This window comes from Sapajus apella, unplaced genomic scaffold (assembly GCF_009761245.1).
Source record: "Sapajus apella isolate SASKATOON/1434 unplaced genomic scaffold, GSC_monkey_1.0 scaffold168, whole genome shotgun sequence".
NCBI classification, from domain to species: domain Eukaryota; kingdom Metazoa; phylum Chordata; class Mammalia; order Primates; family Cebidae; genus Sapajus; species Sapajus apella.
In genome coordinates, this window is record NW_022437108.1 from 1605533 (window position 1) to 1621336 (window position 15804).

Consider the following 15804-nt stretch of genomic DNA (forward strand, 5'->3'; position numbering starts at 1 on the left):
ATTACAGGTGCCCGCCACTATGCCCAGCTAATTTTTGTATTTTTAGTAGAGACAGGGTTTTGCCATGTTGGCCAGGCTGTCTCGAACTCCTGACCTCATGTGATCCACCCACCTAAGCCTCCCAAAGTGCTGGGATTACCGACATGAGCCACTGTGCCTGGCCTGGATTTAAGGAAAAATTCTGAAGATAGTACAGTGGATTTCTATAAATCCTGTACCTGGTTTTTTTTAAATGTATGTTAATAATTTTTTGTAATTACCACAAAATTCTAGAATTAAGTTTTCGAAGATGGAAAATTCTGTGATGGTGTCTGTCAAGGTTTCTAGTGACTTTGTACTGTGGTAAAATATAAAAGTGGCCATTTTAACGATTTTTTTTTCTTTTTTTTTTTTTTGTGTGTGTGTGATAGACTGTGGCTCTGCTGCCTAAGCTGAAGTGCAGTGGTGCCATCTCGGCTACTGCAACTCCATCTCCTGCTTGCAAGCAATTCCCCTGCCTCAGCTTCCTGAGTAGCTGGGACTACAGGCATGTGCCACCATGCCTGGCTAATTTTTGAATTTTCAGTAGAAACAGTGTTTCACCATGTTGGCCAGGCTGGTCTTGAACTCTTGGCCTGAAGTGATTCCCCCACTTCGGCCTCCCAAAGTGCTGGGATTACAAGTGTGAACCACCATGCCCAGTTGTTTTAATGATTTTTAAGTGTACAATTTAATTAATCACATTTACAATGTGCAACCATCACTACTCTAGTTCTGAAAGTTTTCATCACCCCAAATAGAAATCCCATACCCATTAAGCAATAACTCCTCATTATATTCTACCTCAGCCCCTTGTAATTGCTAATGTATTTCTGTCTCTATGAGTTTTCCTATTCTAGATATTTCATAAAGTGGAATCAAACAATATTTGTCCTTTTGTGATGGCTTTTTTTCATTTGGCACATTTTCACATTTCATCATATTGTACCATATATGAGAACTTAATTCCTTTTTATGTTCCAGTCCTCTGTAAACATTTTGCTTATCCAGTCATCTGTGATGGACACTTAGATTGTTTTATTTCACCTTTTAGCTATTATGAATAATGCTGCTATGAACATTCACGTACGGGTATCTGTTTGAATCCCTGTTGTTAGTTCTTTTGAATATATACTTGGGATTAGAGTTGCTGAGACATATGATAGTTCTACACATAACTTTTTGAGGAACCTTCAAATTGGTTTCCTCTGGTTGCTTTGTAGCTCTTGCAAACTTCTTGACATAGAAGTTGTGATTAAATGTCAAGAAAGGCTATGTGTAAGCAGTGGCCTAGCTCTTAGTGATTTGGGAAAAGAGGCAGTTTGGTGAGTGGAAAGAATGCTACTTGGAAGCCAGGAGACCTAGGTTCTAGCGGCAGCTCTGTCTCCCAGGGCCTTGATTTCTATCATTGATGAAATAAAGAGATTGCATAGATAATTTCAAAGGTTCCTTACAGCTCCAAAATTCTACATAGAAATGTATAATTTAGCGTGCTTTAACTTAATTAAAGAACTTTACTGTTAAAAAAAATTTGATAGTCAAATAAACCTTTTTCTTTTTGAGATAGGGTCTCACTCTGTTACCCAGGCTGGAGTGCAATGGTGCCATTATAGCTCACTGCAGCCTCAACCTCCTCGGTTCAAGTGATCCTCCTGCTTCAGCCTCCCAAGTAACTGGGATCACAGGTGTGTCCCATCAGGCCCAGCTAATTTGTTTTTTATTTTTTGTAGACGAGGTCTTGCTGTGTTACCTAGGCTGGTCTCAAACTCCTGGCCTCAAGCCATCCTCCCACCTCGACCTCCCAAAACGCTAGGACTACAGGCTTGAGCCACTGCACTCAGCTTTCAAATAAAGTTTTTATTTGACCTGTTAAAATGCAAAGCCTTGTAATAGACTTGATTACATAGTCAAGTATTTTGATGTCATATATACAAATATTTCAATGTAAATTAACTGAATAATTTTAGCTAAGTGTATAATTAAATACTTGGCTTTTTGTAATTGTAGGTATACTTAAAGTATATTTTTCCATAATGGAAAATCTGTGAACTGGAATAAAAACAAATCAGGTAAATGCAAAGCATGTAATTATAAAATAGTTAAATATCAAAATTATATTATTGTTAATATTTTTAGAAATGGGGTCTTGTTCTGTTGCTCAGGCTGGAGTATGGCAGCACGACTATAGTTCACTGCAACCTCAAATTCTTGGGCTCAAGAAATCTTCCTGTCTCAGCTTCCCAAGTAGTTGGGATTATAGTTTTGAGCCACTGAGCACAGCTAAAATTATATTTTAATGTGAAAATATTCTCTTAAGAAAAAACTTGTTTCAGCTCCTATACATCTCACATAATTACAATCTGCAATTTAAAAAATTACTAAAAGGCCAAGGGTTGAAATTTCACTTTTTTTCTGGTTTACATTTAAATTTTTGAATTACAGTTAATATCCTTGTTTAAAAAAAATTCTTTTAACTTTGTAGTTGAGCAACTGAGTTATTAAATATACATTTTGAACCAAAAATATGAGGCACATAATGAAGCGTATGCTAGTGAGATACATCCCATCTGCTTTGGACATGTTATAACTAGCCTAGATGTGAAGAAGACATTTACTTGGTTCCCTATACCTCTTGGGAGAAAAGGTGGGCTGGTTAAAAGAATATGAAGGAGCTTATATCCAAGAATGAATTTGAATTTAAGATTTCAGAGAATCTTTGACTACATATTCCCTGACTAAAAAGAACCAAGTCCATTTACTGAGCCATGGAATGTCCATTCATGTGAAAAGTCTTCAGAGGCTGTATTAGGCCCCTGCTTTTCTTCCAAATGCATTTTCTGGCTTTGCCTCTAGACATTTCCCTTTAACAGTTATTTGGAACCAGATATTGACTTCACTGAAAGCCAGGTCAGAATCTTTAGCCAAAAAGTATTAGTTTTCAGTACAGATTACATAAATTAAAAGAAAGAAACAACAACAGCAACAGTAATTTCAGAGCCTTGCCTCTGTTGTGAGTCAGTCTCCTTGAAGGGCTTTCAGCTGGCCCATGTGTGTGGTGGGTGCATTAAAGGCTTTCTCATTGACGTGCAAATGGTTGATAGAGCAATAAATCTAAACAGTGTAGCTTGTCATTATTCATGATAAGGAAATCCAGAGCTAATGTACAAACTGGTACTTCTAGTAACATGGAGTAAAAGCTAATGTTAGCTAAAATCGACAATACTTTTTTTAATATATACAAACTTCAGTTGGCTCTTCACCAGATCTCATCTTGTTTTAGGGATATTTCTCTAAGATAAATATGCTTTGTGGAGTTTTAACAGACTGATGACTTCAAGTAAAACATATTACCAATACAGTAACAATATTGAGTCTTACGTGGTATGGAAAAAGTGTTGAATTTAGAATCGACCTAGGTTAAGAAGCTTGCCTTTTGAGAGTAGAATGGTGGCTGCCAGGGGGAAATGAGGAAATATTGGTCAAAGGATACAAAATTCTAGTTATGCTGGATGAATAAATTCTGGGGATCTATTGTACAGATTGGTGACTATAGTTAATAATACTGGATTATATACATAAGATTTACTAAGAGAGTAAATCTTAAGTGTTCTCACCACAAAAAAACAGCAACTATGTGATGTGATAGATATGTTAATTAGCCTGATTGTGGTAATTATTTCACAGTGTCTACCTATATCAAAACATCACACTGTATACCTTATATATAATTTTTATGTGTTAAATATACCCCAGTAAAGCTGGGGAGGGAGAGCCTGCCTTTCACTAGGTGTGTAGAACTTTGAACAACTCAGCAAGCCTGCCTGAGCCTCTGCTTTCTCTTCTATAAAATAGGAATCATTTCCACCATGTAGAGTTGTCATAGTTAAGTGAGGTCATGTATATGAAGTACAGCATAGTTACTGGCATAACATAGTACATACAACTGTGATGAGTGGTGTACTGGCTTGAATTCTAATAAAACAGGAGCTAATCAGTACAGGGGCATGTCCCATCTGATGAATGAGACATAATTTCAGCTTCAAACCAAGAGTGTGGCTGAAATATTCCCTTCATGTGAAACTCAGTTTAGCCAGAATCCTACGTGAGAATTTCATAATACAGGCAGAAAGCTGTTGAAGAAAAGAGCCACAGATAGTTGTGCTTTGAGTTTTGGGGCATCTTCCAAAAAGAGTGGAGACTTAAACAGAATTTGGCAAACAAAGGAAATAGTTTGGCCTTTTAAATGGGCAGCAGGATGAAATATAGCAATATTAATACACAGGAGGCTTGCAGTAATTAGAAAATATGGTTCAGTTAATCTACTTCCCAAAGACACATTCATTATTTGCTATGATAAATTCATTTAACTCCTAACCTGGCATTTGTCCTGTATATGTATATTATGTTTTAGCTATAACAGTTGCTGTTTAAGGTTACGCCTGTGTAGTCTATTGAGAAAAGAAGGTTGAGAAAGCATTTGCCATTCTGTAAAACTCTTGTCCTGGCCGAGGCAGTCTTAGGGGTATTATTTTTGAGCACATAACATTGGATCTCTGAACTCTAGATAGAACCACTTACATGATATGTTTAAATGTTTTTCTTTAAAGAAATTTAATTTTTCATGTTCCTTCCCTACCTCTATCTAGAAAGGAACACTTTTGGCAGAAAAGAAGCTTAAAAACATGGCTTTTTAAGAGAGGAAACAATATTGGCATGGTTTTTCTGCTCTGAATGCTCTAGATTTAACCACCCCACTCATATTCATATTTCATATAAACAAAAAGTAAATGTTTAAGTCTCTTCATTCTACTTTGTTTAAAGTAAAGCAGATCTGAAGTTGCTGCAGGCAGAATACTGTTCCAATTCCAGAAAAATGTGAATTTATGAGTTTATATCAAAATTATGTGAGTTCATAATCAAGTTTATATGATCAACTTGATATGTCTTAGCACCTGCATCTGGGATATGTATCTTTACACAAAGATTATGATAGAAATCTGTAAAGAAATCACCCCAACTTCTAGGCAAGCACTGGCTAGGAAATTGGGCAGAAATTCCAACTTTATGGTCAGTACTAAATGCAAAGAAGAAACTAACAGTTTTCAAAGAAAATTTTTTCCCAGTACACTCCCCTGGAAAAATTGTATCAAGTTAGTAACAACTTTCCTTGACTAGAGATAAACAGATAGTAGTAGTTACCATTTTAAAGTGAAATATTTCTGTTTAGAAATGCCTTCTAGTTTAGAGATTTGGTGATCATTTTAGAAATAGTGATAACATTATAGAAATATTTTGAATATTTCATATGCATCTTATTTTCATCACCACAACAATTCTGTTAGCTGCAGGTATTTGTCTCCATTTTACACATAACAGCGATTGGGCCTTTGAGAAACTGATAACTTGCTCAAGAATGCAGATTGGCAAGTAGGAGAGTCATGATCTGAACCCAGCTCTTATTAACTGTAACAGTGACTGAATAAATGTAGTGGTTTCTTTTACTTGCTCATTTTCAACTTTCTTGAATTGAGATCTGAGCTTACTAATTTTCTATCATCCTTGTTTTCTAATATGCATTTGAGGTTATAAATCTTTCTACGTATTGGCCAGGCATGGTAATTCTAGCACTTTGGGAGGCCAAGGCGGGCAGATTGCCTGAGATCAGGAGTTTGAGAGCAGCCTGGCCAACATGGCAAAACCCCATCTCTACTAAAAATACAAAAATCAGCTGGGCAAGATGCCGCGTTCTTGTAATCCCAGCTTCTTGGGAGGTTCAGGCATGAGAATTGCTTGAACCCAGGAGGTGGAGGTTGCAGTGAGCCAGGATTGTGCCACTGCACTCCAGCCTGGGCAGCAGAGTGAGATTCCATCTCAAAAAAAAAAAATAAATCTTTTTAAATATCACTCTAGCTGCATCCCTAATGTTCTGATATACTCTCCCTTTTTTGTTGTTTTGTTCCATGTATTTTTAAATTTCAATTTTTTTGATTCACATATTTTAGGCACTTCTTAAATTTTTTTTTTAGAACTGTGTATTTTTGAGAAACATTCTTCAGGTCCATCTAGAGTTTTAAGAAATAAGTATAAGTTACTGAGGAACAAAATTTGATAGAGAGTTGCTTTTTCAGAGTATAAACTTGCCATATTAAACCAGTAGTTTTCATCTGCTTTTGGTTTTCCTATAATGGGCCACACTACCTGAAATTTGATAAATTTTTGTCATCTATTTGTGAGTCTCTAGATTGGTTACGCTCTTGTTTAATCTTGATGCCTCTAATGCTAAGTCTTCAGCTCTGCCACACTGCTGACTTTCCTTTTTGGTTCACGCTCTCATTGAGTATAAAAGAACCTGTAAATGATCTTGTTCTGAGCCAATAGAAGCAACACAGACACATAAGACAACTCCATTCTATCTTTAGATCTGTTGTCAGACCGTGGTCCACAGTACTCTAGTGGAGTTTACAAGATGGCTTAGTTTGTTCTGTGATTATTTTGGATTGCGCTGCCCGGTATGATAACCGTTAGGCCACATGTGATTGTTGGATACTTGAAATGTAGTTAGTCTGACCTAAGATTACATTATTAAAATTAATTTTACCTGTTTCTTTTTACCTTAATGTGGCCACTAGAAAATTTAACATTAAATATATGGCTTACAAGATATATGAATATAGATACATCGAATAACTCCATTTGGGGCTTCACGGTGATGAGCAAAAATGCAATGTGCAACAGAGGACAGTTTTCCCTCAGCTTCTACACTAAATTCTGGAAAAGCAAAGCTCAGATGATACGTCTTAGAATTTCAGGTTTGGGCACAAGTTTTGGGTAAAGCAGGAGTGATGTTAGTATATACTTACTTTCTGAAGAAAGCGGCCAAAAACCTAATCATCCAACAGAGAACACTAACCATGTTGAATTCACAGGTTGGTTAGATTACTGTAAAGGTCTGAAGATTTAATTCCAATCATCCCTCTCATTCTCAGACATGCAGTTTTATCATTAAGCCAAGACCATTAAAACCTGCTTTAAAAGCTTGTTTTGTCTAAAGGACTAAGGCAGTAGGAACAGATGGGGATAGATTGCAAAAGTAGGCCCCTGTTAGGCAGAGGGTAAAGATACTGTCCCAAATCTGCTTTCTGCCCATAATGGCTTTTCCACCTCTCGTGGCAGGTAAGAAGTGAAGGATTGTTGAGAGACTGTAGCTCTGTCACACCTCTTTTCCATTTTCCTTTATTGGATTACAGATTTTTGTGACCTTGCCATAGCCTGTAATTGTTAGACTGTGAGCTTCTTGAGGACAGGGCACAGAGAATTCGTCATCTTTATATTACCTGTAAGGTACAGTAAGAACAACAGTAAAATCAGTTACCCAGTGCTGCTCAACTCTTTCCTGTTATGGTACACTTAGACAGTTATAATATTTGTACCACAGGGGATTCTGGCTACCCAGATCTTATAGTCCACACAACTCTTTTGTACAAATTATAACGTACTCCTGTCTCGAGTTACTTTACTGCCATCTGTTGGAAAGTTATTGTAATCAAAATGCAGGGCTATAGTGACTGTTATGAGTGATGCCCTCCTCCAAAGTTATTCAGTGTGCAGCCTGCTCAGCTGTACGTGGCAGTCCTGAGACTACCCTAGGAGCCCACCTGGCCACCTGGTGGGCTGAGGGAATCAATATTTGAACAAACCTCAACCCATGAGTGGCACATCAATGTGTCTTGGGAAATTCGATACTATGCTAAGGACTGGAACCTCAACAGTAACCCTATGAAGTAGGAGTTCTTATAATCCCAGTGTTTCGGATGAGCAAACTGAGGCATAGAGAGGTTACATAAATGGCCCATGGTCATGCATCTATCAGATAGCAGAGATGGAATTTGAACGGAGGCAATGAGGCTACAGAGCCTAGGATCTTAACAATGACATGGTAAACCTGTTAAACTGCATCAGATGCAGCAGTTTCTCAGCTCTGCTGCTTTTTCTATCTCAGCCCACTGTAACTGTAGCCTAGACCTCAGCCCCTGAGTTCTTTGAATGAGTCTATAGCTATAGTCTCTTTTAGGTTTTGGCAAAGGAAGAGGTATTTGTGCTTTTTTCTGCCAGTCCTTGTTTGCGTTAAGGTTAAGTGCTATCCCTTTTTTATGTTTCAGAATAAGCTGTGGTCCTCTTCCCATCCTGTGGCTTTACTTCTTCCCACAGTCCCTGTTCTTGCATCATAGAGTGATCAACCCAGACTGCTACCAACCACCTGGGTTGATTCATTCTCTTCTAAATTCTCACTCTTCTAGATTCTAAAGCCACGAAGACTGTCTCTAGGACTTTCCCTCCTCCTTTCTGTGTCTGTTCATTCCTTTAATCCCCACCGCCCCCTGCCACACCTTGTTTTGAACCCTTAATTGCTGTACTCCCTTGCAGCATCTCTCACTTTCTCTCCAAATTATCTCACTATCTGATTTAGAAGGAAAGTGCCTCAGGGCAGGGATTGTCTTGTTGTGTTGTGAAGCAGTATCTGAAGTGCTCCATAAATCAGCGTCTGTAGAGAGTTTTGTATATACTAATTATTATTCTTGAAATACAAATATGCTTTCTGAACCATGAGGAATTAGACTAAGATATTAGCCTAATTGCCTGTACATGTTTTTTAAAAAGGAGGAAAAAAGCCTCTCTTCCTGCTTGAGAGAGCTATCAGAGCCTTGGAGCAGCAGCCAAAATCCATGGACTTGTTCTGGGTTATTGTCTCAGTGCTTTTATATTTATTCAGAGAACCATGTTTGCAAGACAGTAAAATAAAAAGCCCTGTTGGTCATGTGGATCCATTTGGACCATTTATGGTGATCAGAAAGGTAGAAATGGCCCTGGAGCACCTGCCTTTGGCTTGTTTTGGCCTAGAATCTCTTATTTCCTTAGTGACATATATGGTTAAAGTCAATGGAATTCATGTTTGGGGACTCGGGGTTTAAAGTAATTTTCATTTATATTATGTTTATGTTCACTGCCAGATTGGGTCTGCATTTTTATTAGCATTTTATAATGCACAGGGAGCTTTTAAGACTTGAATTTTACTGTAGACATGTAAGACAGAAAGACCCATTTACAGGTCTATTAGTCTTTTCCAGTGCTTGCTTTGAGAATATACCTAGAAGAGCAGTGTCTAGCTAAAGAGCTTGCTTTAAAAATCTTAATGTTAGAATTTGTTTGCCTGGTTTTCCTGAATATGAATGTTAGTATATTTTGATTAACAATTTAACAAATGTCCTTTTATGAATGAAATGCTAGTCAGAATACACTGAGGTCACCTTAAAATTACCTATTGAAGTCTGGGCGTGGTGGCTCATGCCTGTAATCCCAGCACTTTGGGAGGCCAAGGTGGGCGGATCACGAGATTAGGAGTTTGAGACTAGCCTGGCCAACATAGTGAAACCCCACCACTACTAAAAATACAAAAATTAGCTGGGGGTGGTGGCACATGCCTGTAGTCCCAGCTACTTGGGAGGCCGAGGTGGGAGAATCGCTTGAATCTGGGAGGTGGAGGTTGTAGTGAGCCGAGATCACACTATTGCACACCAGCCTGGGTGACAGAGTGAGACTCTGTCTCAAAATATGTGTGTGTGTGTGTGTGTGTGTGTGTGTGTGTGTGTGTGTGTGTTGAATTACTTGTAAATCTTAAATAGAAAGTAGTGGAAGAAGTTTGCCACTTATGTGAGTGTCCACATCTGACAGATGGTGTGATGTCAGGGCCTTATTGCATTGTCCGACTATGTAGGGTCACAATTGACACACTGGATACATTCAAGGTAGAATCACAGAACATGCAATTGCTTTTTATCCTCATCCATAGCTTCTGCGGTATTCCTCCCCACCCTAAGACACAGTCTTATTATGCCAAATTGTTCTTGACTTCAGGCTTTTGATAACTATGGAACAAGTTGAATGAGAAAACAAGCTTGTCTCACTTTTAGACGATTAACTCACTTTGGGGACTAGATTGTTTCCTTTTCCAGGTTACACGGTGCTGCTCTGGGAGCAGCTGGATACTTTATGCGTGTAAAGACCAGGCGTAGGGAGTACTGCAGTGGGCTGGACGGTTTTAAGATTCAGGCTGCCAAAGAGCTGAGGGATCACCTATTGTTAGTGGTTTTCCAGCTTTGCCTGTACATTAGAGTATCCTGGGGAGTCTTCTTCACAAGCACCAGTGTTGGGGCTGTACCTGTTTACAGGTGGAAAAAATGAGACGCTGAGAGGCGAACTGACTTGTATGTGGCCATATACACTTAAGTGCTGTGAAAAATCATAACATTAGGAGGCAGTAACATTATTTCCAGATTCTGGTTGAAATGCTCGTTTATTTTGGATTGAGCAGTTGTTAAATTAGATCATAAGCAGGGCAGAAAACAAGGTGGGACCACCTCGACACTGTCATTGGTTTTTGAATTATCTGCCCTGTAATAAAAGTAAAACAGAACCACCTTGAATACCTTCCACATATTATTCATATTGAGGAGAGGCTTTACTGTCAGTTGTGACAAAACCTTAGTGTCAGTCTGGTTACATGGTGGTTATATCTCCTACCCAGGCCAGGACTTGTTTGTTCAGTTTTTGTGTGGGAAAGGGTTTTCAGTTGAAGCTTTAATTATACCTGCTAAACAGAATGAAGCAGGTAAGCTCTTCTACTTAAGCATTTATTAAATTAGTTTTTCATAATGGAAGTGAGTTTTTTTTTTTTTTCCAAACATGGGTACTGTAAAAATTTTAGTTAAGGAGACAGAACAATGTCAGTCGTCACTCCCTTTGTAGTTATTGAGGGTAGGGGGCAGGAAGAGGTACACATATCATCATCAACATTTACCAAAAAAACCATAGTATGGAGGCCTTTTATTGTTAGGCTCTGGAAACAAAGGTTCAGCCCATGCCTTTGAGAAGTTTATTTTTGATTCAGAGAGAGAGAGAGAGAGAGAGAGAGAGGGAGAGAGAGAGAGAGAGAGAGTGTGTGTGTGTGTGTGTGTGTGTGTGAGAGAGTGTGTGTGTGTGTGAGAGAGAGAGAGAGAGAGAAATCTCTTGACACAGATTTGTATTTCTGGTTTTTCTAAATACAAAGTTTGATAAGTGTATCCTAATTACCATTTTAACAAATATTCTTTTGTGATAAGGCAAACAACTAAGTCAAACAACTAAGTCAGAATTTATTCTAATATATTTGAGGATATGTGTCGATATGTTAATATACAGTGTATGTTGTTAATTGTTAATGGATATGTACAGCATGTATGAGTTGTGCAGTGATTTTCAAGTGAGTGCCACAGATGAAAAGTGCCACCTCACAGGTAATTGTGAGATTGTGACACTTGATGTAAAATGCTTAACACTGTGTCTGGCACATAGTGAATGTTCAGTAATCCTCATTACCCACGTATTTATTATTATACCACCACTGCCATAGGAATTCATAGGAAAAAGAGAACTGTGGGTTAAGGAGATCACAGAAAAAGGAAAGCATAATTTAAGCAATACATGTTGCCTCTATTTTACTTAACATTATCTTTTGCCTAAGACTTAAATTGCTAATAGCAAACACTTTGGAAAATATTACATGATATAAATACATATTAATACTGTGGCTTCTTTTGTTTTAGGAACTTTACATTGCTGTTGGAATATCTGGAGCCATCCAGCATTTAGCTGGGATGAAAGACAGCAAGGTAATTGTACATCAGTGATGCTAAAAGAAAAAGTTTCCTCATCTTAAGATTTGTCTTACCCTGTATGTTTCCATGTAGTTACAGTGGATGTAGTCACACCATTCACACTAATGTAGAGCTGGGAACCAGAAGAAATAGAAGCTACTGTTCACTGCCTTAAGATATACTATTGGTGACAGAGGCAGTGCTGTGTCATGGAGAGAGGCCTGAACCTGAGTTGTAGCTCCACTGCAAACTCAGTTTCTTTGTCTACCAAATGTGGGTATTGAATGATGATCACTAAGGTGCCCTTCAGCTTGACATCTGCGGATAGAAAATATGAGGCTTAAACAAGTTGATGAGGTTCTGAACATCTAACTTATTTTTGAGGTTTTGATCCCGGATTGTCTCTCTGTCTGCTTCACTCTGGTCCTCTAACTGTTGCAGTCTCATATGTCAGCAGGGCCCCTCTTTTTGGGTTGTTATCAAAGTGTAACCAACACATTTTGGGTTGGAGCATCAGGCCATCTTAATATATCAGGAATTGTCAAAAGTACAGTAAGTAAAGGGAGGAAACACTTGATTTTAACTTGCTACTTGGACTACTGTGGAAGTCCTGTGTAATGACTCTGAACATATATTTCAGAATATGACACATTAATTCATGCATAATAATGTATAGTTTGAATTATGAACTTATCTTTCATGAAGTCAGAGATGCCTCTGACACTCCTGCATTTATCCATTCATATGGAAGCTTGATATAAAAGATAATAAAACTTTTAACAGGCTTAACTTGTAGCTTCTAAAGGAACTGACCCAAAACCAGTCGGATTTTACAGTTGGATGGTAGGTTTCTTTACTGAGCTATGAAAACAGCGTGCCAATGGGAAAATGTGATTGCTGCATTAAGGAAAAAAAAAAGAAAGAAACCCCAACACCAGCAGCCTTCAGACCAGTTCAGACATAGCTAGAATTCTGCTTCTCTAAAATAAAGGATTCTGCCTGTCAAGAAGATAGCAGTGAAAATTCTCACCCATGCCGGCAGGGCTGGATTGTGGGAGAGACTCAAGCTAGTGTGTGTCAGAGCAAATAGGGAACAGTTGAAGTAAGGAGACTGATGTTGGCGGTCAGCCAAGACTTTTTGTCTCCATCTAGTCAACAAATATTTATTAAGACTGTTCCTTGTACTAGAAGCTGGAAATGCTTAAATAGAAAAAGTAGCCCTTGTTGTCCCTGTCTAGTCGTTCTCTGTGTCGCCTTGTGTTGCCATAGCCCCATTGCCTGCGTAGGAGACAATCTTTAGTTGTATTGGTTAAGTTCTAAGATGGGGTATTAGAATGGCTTAAATTTGGCAGTTGCATTGCCTACAAGCTGAAATTTTAATTAGAATCCTGGTTTAGTTGAAAGAATTCAAGATTTGATTGTTAAATCAAATGAATCAATGTAATGAAAGTACTTTCTGAACTTTTTTTTTTTTTTTTTTTTTTTTTGAGACCGAGTCTTGCTGTTGCCCAGGCTGGAATGCAGTGGCGCAATCTCGGCTCACTACAACGTCTGCCATCCTGGATTCAACCAATTCTCCTGCTTCAGCCTCCCGAGTAGCTGGGACTACAGGCACGCATCACCACACCTGACTAATTTTTTGTATTTTAGTAGATACGAGGTTTCGCCATGTTGGCCAGGCTGGTCTTGAACTCCTGACCTTGTGATCCACTCTCCTCGGCCTCCCAAAGTGCTCAGATTACAGGCGTGAGCCACCGAGCCCAGCCTTTCTGAACTAATATGGTTGTGGCTGCGCTCGGTGGCTCATGCCTGTAATCCCAGCACTTTGGGAGGCTGAGGTGGGCGAGTCACCTGAGGTCAGGAGTTTGAGCCCAGCCTTGCCAACATTACGAAACTCCATCTCTACTAAAAATACAAACAATAGCTGGGTGCGGTGGTGGGCACCTGTAATCGCAGCTACTTGGGAGGCTGAGGCAGGAGAATCTCTTGGACCCAGGAGGCAGAGGTTTCAGTGAGCCGAGATCGCCCCGCTGCAGTCTAGCCTGGGTGACAGAGTGAGGCTCCATCTCAAAAAAAAAAAAAAAATGGTTGAATACAATCTGCATTTCAGAGCTTCGTAAGGAGGAAGAACGTGAGCTTGTGAGGAGCTATTGAGAGAGCTCTTGGATACAAGCAAGACTTTATCATAGTTCATTATAATTGATTATTTAGAAATAGTATTTTAATAATCCGAAGGACAATAACCAGCCCATTTCTTCTTTTCTTTTCTTTTTTTTTTTTTTTGAAATGGATTCTCACCTTGTAGCCCAGGCTGGAGTGCAGTGGCGCGATCTCAGCTCACTGCAACCTCTGCCTCCCATGTCCCAATTCAAGCAGTTCTCCTACCTCAGCCTACCAAGTAGCTGAGACTACAGGCACGAGCCACCATGCCCAGCTAATTGTTGTATTTTTTAGTAGAGATGGGGTATCACCATGTTGGCCCAACTGGTCTTGAACCCCTGACCTCGTGATCCACCAGCCTCGGCCTCCCAAAGTGCTTTTTTTCTTAAATATTGTAGTGGTTCCTTGCTTACAGTTATATGCTCTCTCTTTAAAAATAACTTTTAAGGCAGGCATCGTGGCTCACTGTAATCCCAGTACTTTGGGAGGCCAAGGCAGGAGGATCACTTGAGCCCAGGAGTTAGAGACTGGCCTGGGCAACATAGTGAGAACCCCATCTCTCCAAAAAATAAAAAAATTATCTGAGCATGGTGGTACACCCCTGTGGTCCTAGCTACTCAGGAGGTTAAGGTGGATCACTTGAGCCCAGGAGATTGAGGCTGCGGTGAGCTATGATTGTACCACTGCACTCCAGCCTGAGCAACAGAATGAGACCCTGTCTCAAAGTGATAATAATAGTAATTGTTATATAGTACAATGAAAAAGCTTTCGGATGATTACACTCTCAGATGTCTGACGAGGTGGCCTCTAGGAGAAAAAGTTACCATCTAAATAAATCTCCGCCTATCGCTGTGAAGCAGGTTACACACTCCCAAAAGAGAAACACAGCAATGCAAATCAGCACCCGTAATTCAGAATGTTTGTTCTTGTGCCTTTGGATTTAAGGCTCCTGTTTGAAACTTGTTTATTGTCTCTGACCATGGGTCTTAATGTGTGTAGCATGTTTCTCTGAATTAGCAGTTACCTGGTCTATTCTGTGTTCCAATCTTAGACATTCTGGCACATTCTGCCCATCTCTCTGAGGAACTCCTCTATAGGAAATACATGGATGATGGATATCATGTAGTCTGTGTTTTAAGTCAGGCGACATCAAAATACTTAATGTATGTTTTAATACCAGCTGTCTTCACAGCATACGGTACCAGACAGGTAGAAACTTAATTTTACTTCAAGAGATTTGAATTATTTTAGTCCACAATCTATTAAAATAATACCACATTCGAGTCAGATTCTAATTGCAGTAGTGTTAGAAGCATCTGTGGGGAATACCAAACTATTTATATTGATAAACTATCTGATATTAATAAAAGAATGATTTGAGTGACTGCTTTTCCTTTTTTTTTTTTTTTTTTGAGACGAAGTCTCACTCTGTCACACAGGCTAGCATGCAGTGTACAGTCTTGGCTCACTGCTACCTCCACCTCCTGGGTTGGAACGATTCTCCTGTCTCAGCCTCCCGAGTAGCTGGGAGTACATGTGTGCACCACTATGCCTGGCTAATTTTTGTATTTTTAGTTGGCCAGGCTGGTCTTAAACTCCTTACTCAAGTGATCCACTTGCCTCAGCCTCCCAAAGTGCTGAGATTATAGGCGTGAGCTTTTATTGTTTATTTGTAGAGATGGGGTCTCCCTGTGTTGTGAAGGCTAGTCTTAAACTCCTGGGCTCAAGTGATCCTCCCACCTCTGCCTCCCAAAGTACTGGGATTATAGGCATGAGTCACCACACCTGTCCTGCATTTAAGAATATTTTTATAGCAAATAAGAGACATGTTTGATAGCTCTTACAAGAGATATAAGTAATTTGCTTGTTTTATTTATCTATTTGCTATGTACATAAGGACTTAAAGTTGTTTATTTTAATGTCCTTTAATAGGCTG

General features: G+C 39.1%; 1 protein-coding gene across 2 annotated transcripts in view; it reads left to right on the top strand.

Annotated features, from left to right (window-relative positions):
• The window catches only part of ETFA (electron transfer flavoprotein subunit alpha), an 81942-nt gene that overhangs the window by 58248 nt on the left and 7890 nt on the right, over positions 1-15804 (top strand). For both annotated transcript variants that reach the window (XM_032267309.1, XM_032267310.1), the window contains one exon: positions 11658-11723. In XM_032267309.1, coding sequence (XP_032123200.1) covers positions 11658-11723 — 66 coding nt within the window. The remainder of the gene's footprint in view (positions 1-11657; positions 11724-15804) is intronic.